Source organism: Notolepis coatsorum (assembly GCF_963971535.1).
Source record: "Notolepis coatsorum genome assembly, chromosome: 6".
NCBI classification, from domain to species: domain Eukaryota; kingdom Metazoa; phylum Chordata; class Actinopteri; order Aulopiformes; family Paralepididae; genus Notolepis; species Notolepis coatsorum.
In genome coordinates this window covers 39,705,807-39,721,132 of record NC_140170.1, presented here as the reverse complement: position 1 = coordinate 39,721,132, position 15,326 = coordinate 39,705,807, and the positions used below count along the sequence as shown (strand labels likewise).

Here is a 15,326-nt window from a genome sequence, read left to right as displayed (position 1 = left end):
ACGGAATAAATTCATGTGGAATCAGAGAGAGGGGGCGGACGGTCACCAGGGAACAAAAGAAAAACAATAGTTTTATTACCTAGAAGCCTTCCAGACCAAACACATTGTTGTATCCCGGTAAGTTAGTATATCCAATACATTTCGGTGGCTTTTTTGTTTCCTGGGAATCAGCCTGTAAAGAACCACAATATTTTTTTTTTGCATTTACTGGTGGCTTACTTATACCATTTGTTATATACATTTGTTTGCCCCTGAGAATCCTTGTCTTTATTTTCCTGAGCTTGTCTTTATTTTCTTGAGCATTTTTGTCTTTATTTTACTGAGCTTCTTTGTCTTTATTTTCCTGAGCATCTTTGTCTTTATTTTACTGAGCTTCTTTGTCTTTATTTTCCTGAGCATCTTTGTCTTTAATTTACTGAGCATGTCTTTATTTTCCTGAGCATCTTTGTCTTTATTTTCCTGAGCATCTTTGTCTTTATTTTACTGAGCATCTTTGTCTTTATTTTACTGAGCTTCTTTGTCTTTATTTTCCTGAGCATCTTTGTCTTTATTTTACTGAGCTTCTTTGTCTTTATTTTCCTGAGCATCCGTATTTATTTTCCTGAGCTTCTTTCTTTATTTTCCTGAGCTTCTTTGTCTTTATTTTCCTGAGCATCCGTCTTTATTTTACTGAGCTTCTTTCTTTATTTTCCTGAGCATCCGTCTTTATTTTCCTGAGCATGTCTTTATTTTCCTGAGCATTTGTCTTTATTTTCCTGAGCTTCTTTGTCTTTATTTTCCTGAGCATCCGTCTTTATTTTACTGAGCTTCTGTCTTTATTTTCCTGAGCATGTCTTTATTTTACTGAGCTTCTGTCTTTATTTTCCTGAGCTTGTCTTTATTTTACTGAGATTATTTGTCTTTATGTTCTGTTGTTTATATTGCTTCAGTGGGAATATGGAAAACAAACCGTGAATCTTTGAACATTATAAGTTACTATTCAAAGTTGGAGGTCGGAAGTTCCCAGTTGGGAGGTCAGTAGGAGTAGGGGTGTAACCATGCATCGATTAATCGAAATGCATCGATTCTAATGTGTTCGATTCGATGCATCGATTTGAATGTAAAAAAAAAATATATATATAGTTTGTATTGACCTATAGTCCATTCATGCTGAGTGAATGAGTTCCCCCAGCCACATTTGTGTATTCAAAATGTTTGGGGGAATTAACTGATAGAAAATTTATCGAAAATTAATCAAATCGAATCGTGGTCAAATGAAGAGATTTCATGGTGCATTGAATCGTTGCCTGAAGAATCGTAATCGAATCGTTGTGAGGTCGAATCGTTACACCCCTAGAGATCAGGATTATGTTGTCCAATTACATCCAATATCATACAGAGGGAGAAATCCCAGATATGTAAGGTATGTGGGAGAAACCATAGATATGAGAGTTATGGTTACATACAATCTGTAGGAACTTCCAAACTCACACTTTGATTGGAACTATTATAACTACTATTGTAGTTCCGTAGAAAATAGTTCCCAATGAAACATCGAGGCCTGTGGATTATCTTGAGTATCCGTGTCATGATTTCTGGAAAAACATTTCTGTTGAGTTATTAAAATGTTCCCTTGGTGCACCAAAACGATCTGGATAGATAGATAGCACTCTTGCTCTCCCTCGCCGTCAACTCAAAACAAAATTGTGATTGTGCCCTTGAAGTTAGGCATACGATCTGTTGGCACCTTTAAAAAGCAGTTGAAGACTTATTTATTCAAACTGGCCTGTTTTGTAATGTTGAGTGTTTGTCAATTATGTTTGTTTTTCCACTGTTTTGTGGTCTTATTTTTAACAATGAACTAAATTGGTACTGCTCTGTGACAGGTGCTATACTAAATAAACTTTACTTAGTTACTTATACTCTGGGTAAGAGGAAACCTGTTTTTATGTAAAATTTTTTTGGGTGAACTGCCCCTTAAAAGGGTTTGTGGGGTACTTATCCCTATGGGGAACTTGGTACTTATCCCTATGGGGAACTGTGTCTGTGGTTAGGGTAATGGTTCAATGGGGTTTAAACCCTAACCTAGTTAAATCTAACTTAACCCATATTATTAAAACCATATTCAGCTGCTTTACAGGTTTATGAACACCAAGTAAACATTTGTACGACCGGCAGTGTGAACGGAACCCTTCAACACTGTGTTTTCCAGTGAAGTGTTTGATGTTACTCTACACTTGTAAGGACCTCCTTATTCATACAATCTGGAGGAACAGGGTTGAGTTTTCACTGCAACTAATGAGTGCATAAGGGACAGTGAAAGGACTCCCCCTGCTGGCAAACCAGAGCATGACTCTGAATTCTCAGACATTTATTCATGAGCAGTATATATATATATATGGCGAAAACAGTTAACAATTTGACATTTATTGTGTTTGAGTTATTTACAGTTAACGAGTGTGATTTGTCCTCGGAGAGAACTTATTTCCATGTTGTACTCTTAAATTAAAACCAGTGAAATTATGTTTCATCAACAGTTTAAGTTGTTAAATGTAATTTTAGGAATAAAGAATTAAAATTAAAAGGAAGAAGCACAACCAAATAACATATTAACTGAAGACAGTAGCAAAAATAGTCCTTAAAAAGGGAAACCCATCCAAAAGAATAATTATTAAAAATGAAATGTTATTTCCATGACCCAGGAAAGTTCGATCAATATGTCTGTACAAGATGACTGAGGCTAACTGAAATCTACAATCTACAGTACATCCTCAGTGCACATGAAGCGGATTTGAGCTTCGGTCAGTGTGACCGAGTGAGTGTGTGCTTCCTGGGGTCAGGGTGACCTAAACTAACCTTTTAAACACACATAAACACATATCAGAGTGTGTATGCTGGACACAGGCACACGTACACACTCAACACCATTGACCTTGCAGAAGTTTGTGGCAAACTAGAACTAGTTTGAGGAACAGCATGGATTGTGCCGAGAGGACTGTCCTGATTGATTGAAAACTTTATTAACAGATTGCAGAATGGGTACAGTACAGTTCAATACATACAATTGTTAAGGGGATGCAGACCAGAGAAAGACTTTCGTCTTGTTTACATCAGGGTCCCCCATTTTCAATTCATCATAACATATGACATACACAACATACAGATAAGACAGTACTGCTACATCTATACATTTATGACATACCAGATTTGCAAATACAGTACTGTTTGTGATACAAAAAGAGTCTAGAAAAGAGAGTATATACATTTGACATAGAAACTGTACATTGGAGGTTGGGTAGGTGGGGTGGGGACTGTACATTGGAGGTGGTTGGGTGGGTGGGGTAGGAGGGGTGGGTAGGGGACACTGTACAACTGTACAAGCAAAACTGTACATTGGAATAGACAAAACCATACTTGGTTATTTACTGTACATTGGAGGGGGTTGGGTTAGGAGATTTACAGGGGCCAGTTTCGAATTGCAGTCTCCCGTAGGTGTTCTTTGAGAGTGGTTTTGAAAGTGGGTACTGATTCACATTCCTTTACAGCTTTGGGTAGGGCGTGCCACATTGATGTGGCATAATTGCTAAACGTGTTTAGTCCCTTGTTTGAGCCGAATCTGGGTTTAACATGATTTGTGGAGCTCCCTCTGGTGTTGTGATTGTGGTATTCACTGACCTTTGGGAAGTATTTTGACATGTACATGGGTACCTTGGTCATGTAGTGTATCTTGTAGACCAGGCCCATTGCAAGTTTCTGTACTCTGTCGTCTACTCTAAGCCATTCTAGGTTGTCAAAGTGGGCAGGGGTGAGGTGGGTTCTAGGAGTAAGGTCAAGCAGTAGCCTGACCAGTTTGTTTTGAGATGTTTGTAATTTAGTTTTTAGCGCCTTTGAGTAGCTTTGGTACCATGATGTGCAAGCATAGTTGTAGTACCCTTGAATGAGTGCTCCTGCCAGAGTCTTCAGGGTATTCTTGTTTACCAGAGAGGAGATCCGGTACAAGAATCGAGTTCGTTGGTTGACTTTTTTTATTACCTTGGATGCCATTTTGTCACAGGAAAGATTTGCCTCTAGGATGGAACCTAGGTATGTAATTTCATCTTTCCTTGTGACAATATTGTCACCCACTGTAACTGAGAAGCCGTCGGTCTTGCTGAGTTTGTTATTTGATCCAAAGAGAATGGACTCCGTTTTACCCAGGTGTAATGATAGTTTGTTATCAGCGAGCCAGGTGCAGATTCTGCCGAGTTCTGAGCTGAGGGTTTTTTCAACCTGTAACTTGTTCTTGTCAGAGACCAGCTGATCAACATGATCATTAGTGAAGTAGGAAATAGGGCCGGGGCTCCAAAGTAAAATGGTGCGTCACGATGAGCAGAATGGAGGACATGAGGACATGGAAACACAGAAAATAATTCAAAAGACTCACAGGGGGTTATGTAGGCTACAAATGTCATTTTTATTATTACTTTAAATAAGGTGTAAATAAAATGGACTAAAGACATGCTCGTGACATTTCTCTGTTATCAAAAATATGGCAGATGGGTAAAAGTGGAGACCTATCCAGGGGAGGCGAGTGAGAGCGTGAGTCACGACTGGACTGAGAACTGAGCTGGTGCTGTGCGTCCCACTCCGACCGTCTCTCGTCGGGACGGCGTTTTGGTGGATGTGCGTCTCCGTGATCATATCAACACATACCAGCCGAATATGTCACTTAAAAAAAAAATATTACGTTTTCTTTCATATATAAAAACTCAAAAAGGCCCTGGATACATTTCTACTTTTCAAATTAACATTTTCTTTCCTTTTTTTACTACAGAAATTAAAGACAGAAAAAAGGAGCACACAAAGGGTTGAAGAGAGAAATTTTTTTTTTGTTTTCTTTATAGTTTTTAGTTTTTGTTTTTTAGTTTTAGTTTTTAATAATCAACTCCCTTTGGTAAAAACTGTAATAAATGTTCTTTGCATTTGTCTTTTTTTGTCATATACATCCTAAACTTTAGCCATTCATCACTAAAGTCCACAGTAAGCTTGGAAAGTAATAACTAGCACAACAACACGGGTCTGTCATAAAAAGTCTCGATACTATGTACAGGTTATTTACAGTGTAAGCCGTATGTGTGTGTGTAGAAGCTGGGGTATTGGCGTTAAGGGCATTGCCAGCAACTTTGAATACCAGGGCGGTCAGGATATGGTTTTGTGTTTTATAGAACTATATATAATATATATACACAACACATACACCAGAATACATGTCATCCTCTTGACATTCACGAGATATACAAGTTTACAGTCTGATACGCAGCAGTGTTGTGAGGCTAACATATATATACTGTATATATATATTCTTTACATAAAACGCAACAGTGCTTCTCACTCTTAACCTCACAATACTGGTTTGCGACTCAGAGCACGGTTTTTCTAATAATGCTGCCTTAGTTGGTGGAAAGGAATTGTCTCTTTCCATCTAGTGAATAGGTATGGAATTGTGATTTTGGCCTCAAACGCAGGAATGTCTGCATCTCCGGATCTCTTCCTGAAACACCCCGGCCTCGGTTGAGCTCCTTCGCAAGCCTTCCGTCTGGGGAAACTCTTTATAAAAACGAGGCTGTTCCTCCTTCCTATTTAAGTGCACTTATCTGCCAAAACTAGTTTCCATGGACACTGTGGTATAACGCTATTAGAAATAACTAATTTTGTTCTTTATTTGTTCTTAACCAGGCTCTTATACCCATGGTTTCACTATGCCCCGTTGAATGACAAATTAAAACTGAGAGTAGAAAGCGAGAGACACGTTTCTCTCAGACTTAAGGCCTTTCTGTTCACGCATCTCAAACCCTTTACTAAAAGGCTAGGAGACGTCTGGATTGAGGTGTCGTTGGGACTAAGAGCTCAGCTCACCGACTGGGGGGATGAACGACCATTCCTAAATGTTGGCACCAAAAAGGCCCTGTGAAAGAAATGTGGGCCCAGCTAAAAACGCTGGTAAAAAAAAAAAGAATCTGTACCCCTGCCGCCCTGGGTCCAACGAACACGGCAGCTAGCTTAGTTGTGCTCCAATGTCAGCCTTAAAAAACATAGTGAGAAACCCATCCCATGTCCATATGTCCATATGTCCTAGCCCCCCCGCCCCCCCCCCCCCCCCGTAAAACTCCTGACCTATTTTGCCTTGAAACAACCCCTATCTCCAAAAAAAACAGTCCCTCTTGGCCTCTCTGGGCTACGGTGCTTTGCTGGACGGGCTGTATTTCACTCTGTACTTGTTGATCTTCACGAAGTGTAGGATCTCCGGGTCTCGGCTGGTGGTGCAGGGTAACAGGCCCTCGCGGCCCTCGCCCATCAGCCACTTGCGGTTCTCACTGGCCATGTCCCGGGTGACGTGCTCGTCCGCCCAGGTGTCCACCCACGCCTGGAAGCGGTTGTGCAGCCGTGTGCTCACCCTCTCGTGGGACTGAGGGGAGGGAGAGGGGGGCGGAAAGAAAACCTTGGTCACTCTCGACAGCTTCTAGTAGTTTGTCCTGGCGCCACCTGTGCTCTCAATGGGTGCGCTGAACAAGAATATCTATGATAACAATGACAAACACTGTAAAATGCACAGGGATTAGAGCAGCAGTTCTCAAACTACGTTTTATAAATGTATATCGATAATAGTGCTAATAAAAATGTCTAATAAATATGCATGATTAAGTTCAACAATGTGTGCTTTTATTTTGATATTCCTTAATTCCACATAGAAATTACGCGATACAAGTGTGGGGTCGCCAAAAGAATCCTAAATAAAATGGGGTTGTGTTATAAAAAAGTTTGAGAACCCCTGGATTAGAGCTGGTGTTGGTCATTGGACACCAGACTGTGGCTTGCCCTTCCTTCCTTGGCAAATAAAGAGTTTCCTTTCCTTCCTCTAAAATGATACATCAGCTGGGATCTCCGTTGTGGATAAATACTTAGTCTAGGACTTAATCCACGTCTCTAAAACCAGCCCATAATATCTGGACTATGGAACCAAATTATTCAAGTATGAAGACAACATTATGAGTATCATTCTTGAGCGTGGACGTTAAGTCATTGTTATAACTACATTACCTTCTAGGAATGGTGTTTGTTTATATAAAAACAATTATAATAATAATCACACTGGTATAATCAGAGCCGTAATAAAGAGGGTCCACCGGCCCCCTACCTCGTTTAGCCTGTAAACTGAGTCAAGCCTTACAGAAAACTAGGGCTGACCCCTATTAGTTGAATAGTCGACTAATCGATCGAAAGGAGCCGTAGTCGACTGCCAACCTCTTAGTCGAATGCATTTTTTTTTAATATATTATAATATACTTTTTTTTATCATTCTTTCCAAAAGAAAAGAGGCCTAGAAGCGTGGCTAACGCTAATGGCACGCATACCAGATGCTAACTGCCTAAGAAAACAGGCACAGAGGCACTGAAAGAGGATTTCACCCGTCTAATGGAACCATAAGGAATTATTGAGAAGAAACATAAGTTGGAAAACTAAGACCAGGATTTTGGAAACGTATGTTACAGTATGTCAGTCTTTTCATACGGAGCAGAAGCATGGACGCTGAATGAAGAGGCAAAGAGGATGATAGACTCTTTTGAAATGTGGACGCTGAGGAAGATGCTAAAGATAACATGGAAGGATAAGATCAAGAATGAGGAGGTACTGAGAAGAGCGGATATGCAAGGAGGACAGCTGCTGGAGAGGTTGAAAAAGAGAAAGATGGAGTTGTGCGGGCATGTTCTGAGAGGATCCAGCGGGGAGATGTTCAAGAAGGTGGTGATGGGGAAGGTGGATGGAAAGAGAGGAAGTGGAAGACCAAGAAGAGGCTGGGTAGACAATGTCTGTGATTGGAGCGGAGTGAGAGGCGGAGTCACGGAGTTGGAGAGAAGAAGTGGGGACAGAATGGGTTGGAGAGTGATAGGCAACCTTCGGAACGAAGAAGCCACCTAATGATGATGATGAATGAACACACTAGACTAGACAAATATCAAGATGTATCCATCAGTGGACCAATTGCATGCTTTTGCAGAGGAAAAGAAGCCTTCTGTCGACTCCTTCAGACATTAAGCACCCCCACAGCCCAAATGGAATGATAAAAAAAAAATTATAATAAATAATTATACTTTTTTTTGTTCATAGTCGACTAATAGTCGGCTAATTTCGGCCAATCAAAGTCGACTATCCAAATCCTTAGTTGGGGACAGCCCTACAGAAAACACATCTAACATCTAGGTTGAAGGCTGGAAGAATATGAATATCATGATATTGAGAAGCCTTTCTTTGATGTATATATATTACAATATCTGCCTGGGTATGAAAAATCACATAATAATCTATGTCTATCAATATATTGCCCAGCCCATATATTAACTCATTCAGCACCAGGGATTAGCCTGGTCCCATTCTAGCTATGCCACGCTTTAAAGAGAGGAGTGCATCACCTTGTTTGTATAGCTATATCTATATTCTATATTATAGCTATGGAGACAATACTATAGTCATTTGACAGTGACAGTGATAAGTATAGTTAGGAGTGATCCGGGACAACGCATGGCGCCCAATAACGAGTAAACTCATTGGGCCTCATTCAACAATACTCTCTTATTATTTTTCTTATATTCTTGCTTACCTGTCTGTTAAGAGAACAATAAATTAATTTGCATATAGACACGCCCACCATCTCCTTAGAAGGCGAATGAGGCAGGTGTAAAACAGCAGAGTTTCGCCATCTGATCCCTGTCTGATATATTCAACAGGAAGCGCTTTGCGATCTCAAAATGACACACACACACACACGTCTCACGACTTGCGACTCAGTGCATGTGTGTGTGTTCCTGTGGGTCGCTCATCGCATGTGTGTGTGTTAATCTGATGACAAATAAAGACTTATACTTGTACTTATACGTACTGTATAGTGCGAAATAAATCGTTACAGCAAAGTAGGCATACTGAACCTGCTTGCTTGTCAAGAACCAATCGCGGCGCGCAGTATACTGATTTATTACATGGCGTTTTAACATTCGCCGAAATGCTTGATTGTGATTGGTCAATATCGCTCGTCAGAGGTCCGTTATTACTCGATAACGGACCTCTGCCGAGCAATAATGACCGCTGTGTGCAGCTGGACCAATCAAGCCCACTGACACACACTGCTCAGCATATGCACAGCTGCACTCAGTCATCAGTGCAATCAGACCGCGGAGCGACAGAACAGAACTGCGTCTGCATTTGATCTCGTCTTGTCGATGGTGTAAAATGAATTAGGTATATTGTTAGTAAGTTAGCCATGTAATAAGCGGGATAATGTATAGCCTATACTCGGTCATTGTCGCAAAATAATTGACCTTCACTACGTTTAAAACACCTCGGCGAGGCGCCTCGGTGTTCTAAACTCTGTGTCGGTCAATTATTTTGCGACAATGACCTCGTAGCTATACATTATCCCTTACATATATAATGCCGCTGATCCATAATGCTCTCTCCTTTCAGAGAGAGATGACAAGTGACAGATCCGGTATTTCCAAAGGTATAGGTTCGGAAATACCAGATCTATCACCTGTCATCTCTCTCTAAAATGTCCGTGGCTAAAACTCCGAGTGCGCTCAGAACTTTAGGTGTGGAGCAGAGTTTTGATTGATTTTATTAACAGATTGCAGAATGGGTACAATACAGTACAGCTCAATACACACAATTGTTAAGGGGATGCAGACCAGAGAAAGACTTTCGTCTTGTTTACATCAGGGTCCCCCATTTTCAATTCATCATAAATGACATACAGATAGACAGTACTGCTACATCTATACAGAGAAGAGAGAGGAGAGGAGAGGTTGTAAATATGCGTTATATGCGTACGGCCTGGGCAGCCAGCATCTAACTGTTCTAACAGCAATATATAATCCATTTCAGAAGCAGAACGCACGCAATAAGTTATAATAATAATTATTGAAAAGTTCTGCATGGGTTTATAATGTCGTATTTGGGGGTACTGTATTTGGGGGCAATTGACCAATGGTTTGCTTTCAACCCATGAACTCCTTCCTCTCTCACCATTTTATATATATCTTTTTATTTTATCTACTAAAACTGTATTGTATTATATTGTTTGTTTTGTAAAGTGTCTTTGAGAATTAGGAAAAGCGCTATATACATCTTATGTATTATTATTATTATTATTATTATTATGAACTGTAGGCTTTTTTTGATGTTTCTCATCTGGGTAAGAATTTCTTATTTCGGTAAGAGTGCTCTCGACCACTCTTATAATTTGTTCTTGCCTGAGAAAAAAGCAACAATAAGAAAACTTTGCTGAATCCCAGGTAAGAACAAAGTAAGAGGAAATGCTAGTTAAGAACGAAATCTATTCTTATATCGCTTCATGCATGAGGCCCATTGTTGGCGGGGAATGAGTTAATCTGGGTTCAACAAGTGGGGGGGGGGGTGAATACCTGTTGAGCTCGCAGCAGGGCAGTACGACGGTACATGTAGTCTTCCGACTTGAAGACATAGACCATCTTGTAAGAGTTGAGCTTGAACATGCACTCCATTTTCTCCTTCTCCAGGGACTTCTTCCCACCCTCACAGGCCTCCTTGTCCAGCTGCTCACGACCTTTCTGATACTTCCGGATCCGTCGCAGGTTCCTGATGCAACAGGGAGAAGGGTTGAGTGACAGGGCAGGGGTTCTTACAAGGGAGAAGGGTTGAGTGACGGGGGCAGGGGTTCTTACAAGGGAGAAAGGTTGAGTGACTGGGCAGGGGTTCTTACAAGGGAGAAGGGTTGAGTGACGGGGCAGGGGTTCTTACAAGGGAGAAGGGTTGAGTGACGGGGCAGGGGTTCTTACAAGGGAGAAGAGTTGAGTGACTGGGCAGGGGTTCTTACAAGGGAGAAGGGTTGAGTGACGGGGGCAGGGGTTCTTACAAGGGAGAAGGGTTGAGTGACGGGGCAGGGGTTCTTACAAGGGAGAAGAGTTGAGTGACTGGGCAGGGGTTCTTACAAGGGAGAAGGGTTGAGTGACGGGGCAAGGGTTCTTACAAGGGAGAAGGGTTGAGTGACGGGGCAGGAGTTCTTACAAGGGAGAAGGGTTGAGTGACGGGGTAGGAGTTCTTACAAGGGAGAAGGGTTGAGTGACGGGGCAGGGGTTCTTACAAGGGAGAAGGGTTGAGTGACGGGGCAGGAGTTCTTACAAGGGAGAAGGGTTGAGTGACAAGAGCAGGGGTTCTTAGAAGGGCTAGACAGATATATATATTATATATGTTTAGTCCCGCCCCCATAACCGTTTTGAGTGACAGCGTAGCTAATGCTACTCTTCTTCTATGCTGGCTTGCCTGCACGCACCGTCTACCGGACTAATCAAGGCAAACATGGATCTATTTTAGTACATTTTGGTTGAAGAGCCAATGGGGTAGGTCTGTTTTAACTTGTTACAAGAATCTGGAGTTGTGCACACCCCTGTCGATAATCTAGATTCAACTTTATTTTGAAAAGTATTACTTGGGACAACCTACCTTGGGAGAAAGACAGGCTTTTGAGCGAGGTGCTCCCGCAGCTCCGGAGAGGTGGAGTCAGAGTTCAAGTAGCGTCCGACATAATCAGACCAACGCTGAAAATACAAACCAAATCTGTCCAAAACAGTCCAGTAGCCAAAACGAACTTGTTTACCGACATTACCAAAAAAGCTTCTGACAGATATACAGGGCATACAGACGCCCATCTACACCTTTGATCACACTGCCTACTTGCTCATATGCGTATATTCAGAGTTAATTATATTGGTTACACTGCTTATTTGAACTTTACTGTACTATAATTGTATTGCCTGTATTTATGTCTTCTACTATTAACATGCCCATACCTGTACCACCCCTGCCCCCCTCCTGCTATGATGCCTGAATTTCCCCAAGGGGATCAATAAAGGAATATCTTACAGTTATTAACGTATACAGAGTGAACAGGTGTTTTTCCTGATTAAAGATAAATGTACTGGAGGCCATTCTGTTCTGTACTTTGCAGTTTATTCAAACTTTGTCTGCATTCTCATTGCTGATAAAGGATGTTCTTTCCTTTCCATCAGTACAGGTGGTCCATAGTGGTGACAGGTGCACATGCTGTAGCACAGCTCTCACCTCAGCTTCCATGGGCTCGTCCGAGTTCTCCTCCTCTGTATCTAGGAGCTCCACCGTCAACTGGACATGACTTCTAGTCCTCAGAAACATCAGCTAGAGAGAGAGAGAGAGAGAGAGAGAGAGAGAGAGAGAGAGAGAGAGAGAGAGAGAGAGAGAGAGAGAGAGAGAGAGAGAGAGAGAACAGATAAATTAGTTCACAGTTTTGAGAGCCTGTACAGACCCAGAAGGAGCAACAACTCTTCACAGGAGTGGAATACCACTGCAATTGACTTTTCTGCCAATAATATTGAAAATGCACATTATTGTGTTGTGTGTGTTTGGTGACAAACTCGTGAGATGAGGAAAATACCATCCAATGATATAATCAAACTGCATTGGCTTAGAAACTTTAGATGACTAAAATATTTCTTTCCTCACTTTTCTTTTTTTAACTCTAAGAGTCACACAAGAGTGCAGGTGATAGTTCATTTTTCTTTTCAAACGGAAATACGAAAAAAGAAAAAAAACTGAAATACGAGGTGTTTTCCTATTTCCGTTTGAAACCAAAATCGAAAAAACTGGGAAAAACTGAAATACGAAGCTGTTTTTCGTATTTTGGTGTCAGAATCAAATGAAAAAAGGAGTAAATAATGGGCAGATTTTGGTCCGTGTACGTTTTGATAGTTCGTTTTTCGTTTTCGTTCGATGTGAAGAATGGAGAACAGTACATTTTTCAATGTAAAAGCCATGCACGATCTAACGTTAACGAATATGTATAACGTTATGAATAAATACATGCATACAGATCTATACCAGGGTAACGTTATGATACATACTTTTTTTGTTTTGTGCATTTCATTTAGACATGATCTTTTATGTGAAGTAATAGCCTAATATGGTCTGTCCCAAATAGTGTTGTCTAAACGCACGTTACCCAACAGATATCCTAGTTCAGTGGTGGGCAATAGGCGACTCGCAGGCTGAAATAGGTCCGCCAGCAATAATATCTGCCCGTCAGATTATTTTGAGAATATGATTTTTGTGATGAAGATTCGCTTTATTGTATCGCAATCGGGAGACTTAGGTAAAGTTAGAAAGATATTCACAGATTCGAATTTCCGCGGTCAATAATTCTTAAGCGAAATGTTTTTAAAACACAAAGGACACCTCTTTCCTATCGTAGTAAGGTAGACAATGAGCTACAACCTTATTTTCACCTAAACGAGCCGTCCTCGGAGCTGTACATTTAATAATATTGATCTCTATGTGCAGTCGGCTGTGAGGCAAGTGCGCAGCCAGGGACCGTCTAAAAAGTGCAACACCGGAAAGAGACACTACAAAAAGATTCAATAACTTCACTGTCATACAATATGGTCTGATATTAACATTCAGTATTCAATATTGTCTGTTTCAATATTAACATTCAGTATTCAAGTAGAACAGCTAGCTAGCTGTTGTGGACACTCACCGTTCCACAGCAATTTTGTATTATATATGTAATTGTTTTTATATGTGTAAATAAACAAACAAACAAACAAACCGTTCCACAGCAAAACAGTAGGCACGGCACCTTGGTTGAGAAATGCAGGTTTCAGTCTATGTGTTGTAGGATTATACAGTCTATCTATCCTGTCTCAAGATGCACAATGAGATCTTCTTCTTCTTCTTCTTCTTTAGAATTTCCGGCAGTGTAGACGTATCGTGGCGTATTACTGCCCTCTGCAGTTCTTTTGATGAGCTCTTCTTCTTTCTTCTTTTGAATTTCCCGCAGGCGTATTACTGCCCTCCTCAGTTCTTATACTACGCTAGTGGTATGGTTTCCATAGTTAGGCCTCTGGTAAATCAACTTTTGATTGTTTACCCTCTTCTTCTTCTCATCTTCAAAACACATTACTATCGACTCTATCTCCTTCTTCTCTGCTCCTCTTGCCTGTCCAATACTAATAAATACAATAACGCTATATCCTCTGATACAACTCTGACGCGTGCAGAAATGTCAGCACTGACTCTGTGATCAGCTGGTGGTTCTCATTATCCATGCCAAAGAAAGATTTAAGAGAGAAGGAAGAGACTCCCAACTCTACCAGACTTTTATAAAAGATTTCCCTCTCTTTCCTATACCTTTCACATTCTAGGAAAACATGCCCGACAGTCTCTCCACATTCACACCGCCCATCTGGATGTTTTCCCACAATGCACAAGGTACTGTTCAACCCACAGTGTCCCAGCCTCAATCTAGACATCTTCACCCTATCACTCCTAGACCCATATCCATCCACCTTGATTTTGACCCGAGGCTGCAGAGAGAAATAGTGCCTTCCCTTGGTCCCCTTTTCCCACTCAGCCTGCCACTCAGCCTCAACTCCTTTCTTTATCTTCTCTCTGAGTTCTACTCTTCCCATTGAAATGCCTATCTCTTCCTCCCTTCCCAGGCTCTGTTTGGCAAGGGAGTCAGCCATCTCATTTCCCGCAATCCCAGCGTGCCCCGGAACCCAACAAAACTCCACTGACCAGCCTGCCTTCGCAATCCTATATAAAACCAAGATTATTTCCTGAATGAGATCAGGGCGAGCTTTAGACCCACCTGCACTCAGAGCCATCAGTGCAGCAGCCGAGTCAGAGCATATAATCACCTGGCTTGGTCCCACTTCCTCCACCCACCACAATGCCCAGAGAATGGCAAGCAACTCTGTCACAAATACAGAGCTGCCATCAGATATTCTCTGTCCCTTACCGATCCCTAACCGAGGCACACACCACCCAAAGCCTGCCCTCCCACTTTCAGGATCCACGGAGCCATCAGTGAAAACCTCCAGAGACCCTGAGGCCAAAAGGAACCTCTCTATTTCTCCCACAATCTCGCCCTTATCATCCTCCATCAAGAACCTAAGTTCAATGACTCGATCAGGAACTAGCCAAAATGGCACTGACAGCTAACGAGTGTGCTCCGCAACCCCCCCCTGATGCAATCTCAACTTCCTGGCCCACTGATCAATACTGGACAAAAAAGGCTTATACTTATCCCCATCTCCTGAAAGTAAACACCTAGCTGGGAAGGACAGACTAGTCCCACTCAATTTTGCCCAGTACTGTAGCCCTAACTTTACTCTCCTCAGGTTTAAGGGCAACTCCCCCATTTCCACCAATAGTGCTGGAACTGGGGTAGTCTTAAAAGCTCCACAACAGATTCTCAGAGCCTTGCACTGAAGCACATCCAGCTTTCGTAAATTAGACTTGGCCGC

The 15,326-nt window shown here is 41.5% G+C and overlaps 1 protein-coding gene across 4 annotated transcripts in view; it reads right to left on the bottom strand.

The window, feature by feature from the left end:
• Nucleotides 1–6,130: 6,130 nt before the first annotated feature.
• The window catches only part of sin3aa (SIN3 transcription regulator family member Aa), an 89,266-nt gene continuing 80,070 nt past the window's right edge, over nt 6,131–15,326 (bottom strand). For all 4 annotated transcript variants that reach the window (XM_084315453.1, XM_084315454.1, XM_084315455.1 and 1 more), the window contains exons 18-21: nt 12,106–12,198; nt 11,488–11,582; nt 10,431–10,623; nt 6,131–6,424 (exon numbers count right to left, since the gene is read on the bottom strand). In XM_084315453.1, coding sequence (XP_084171579.1) covers nt 6,194–6,424; nt 10,431–10,623; nt 11,488–11,582; nt 12,106–12,198 — 612 coding nt within the window. In that variant the 3' untranslated portion in view covers nt 6,131–6,193. The remainder of the gene's footprint in view (nt 6,425–10,430; nt 10,624–11,487; nt 11,583–12,105; nt 12,199–15,326) is intronic.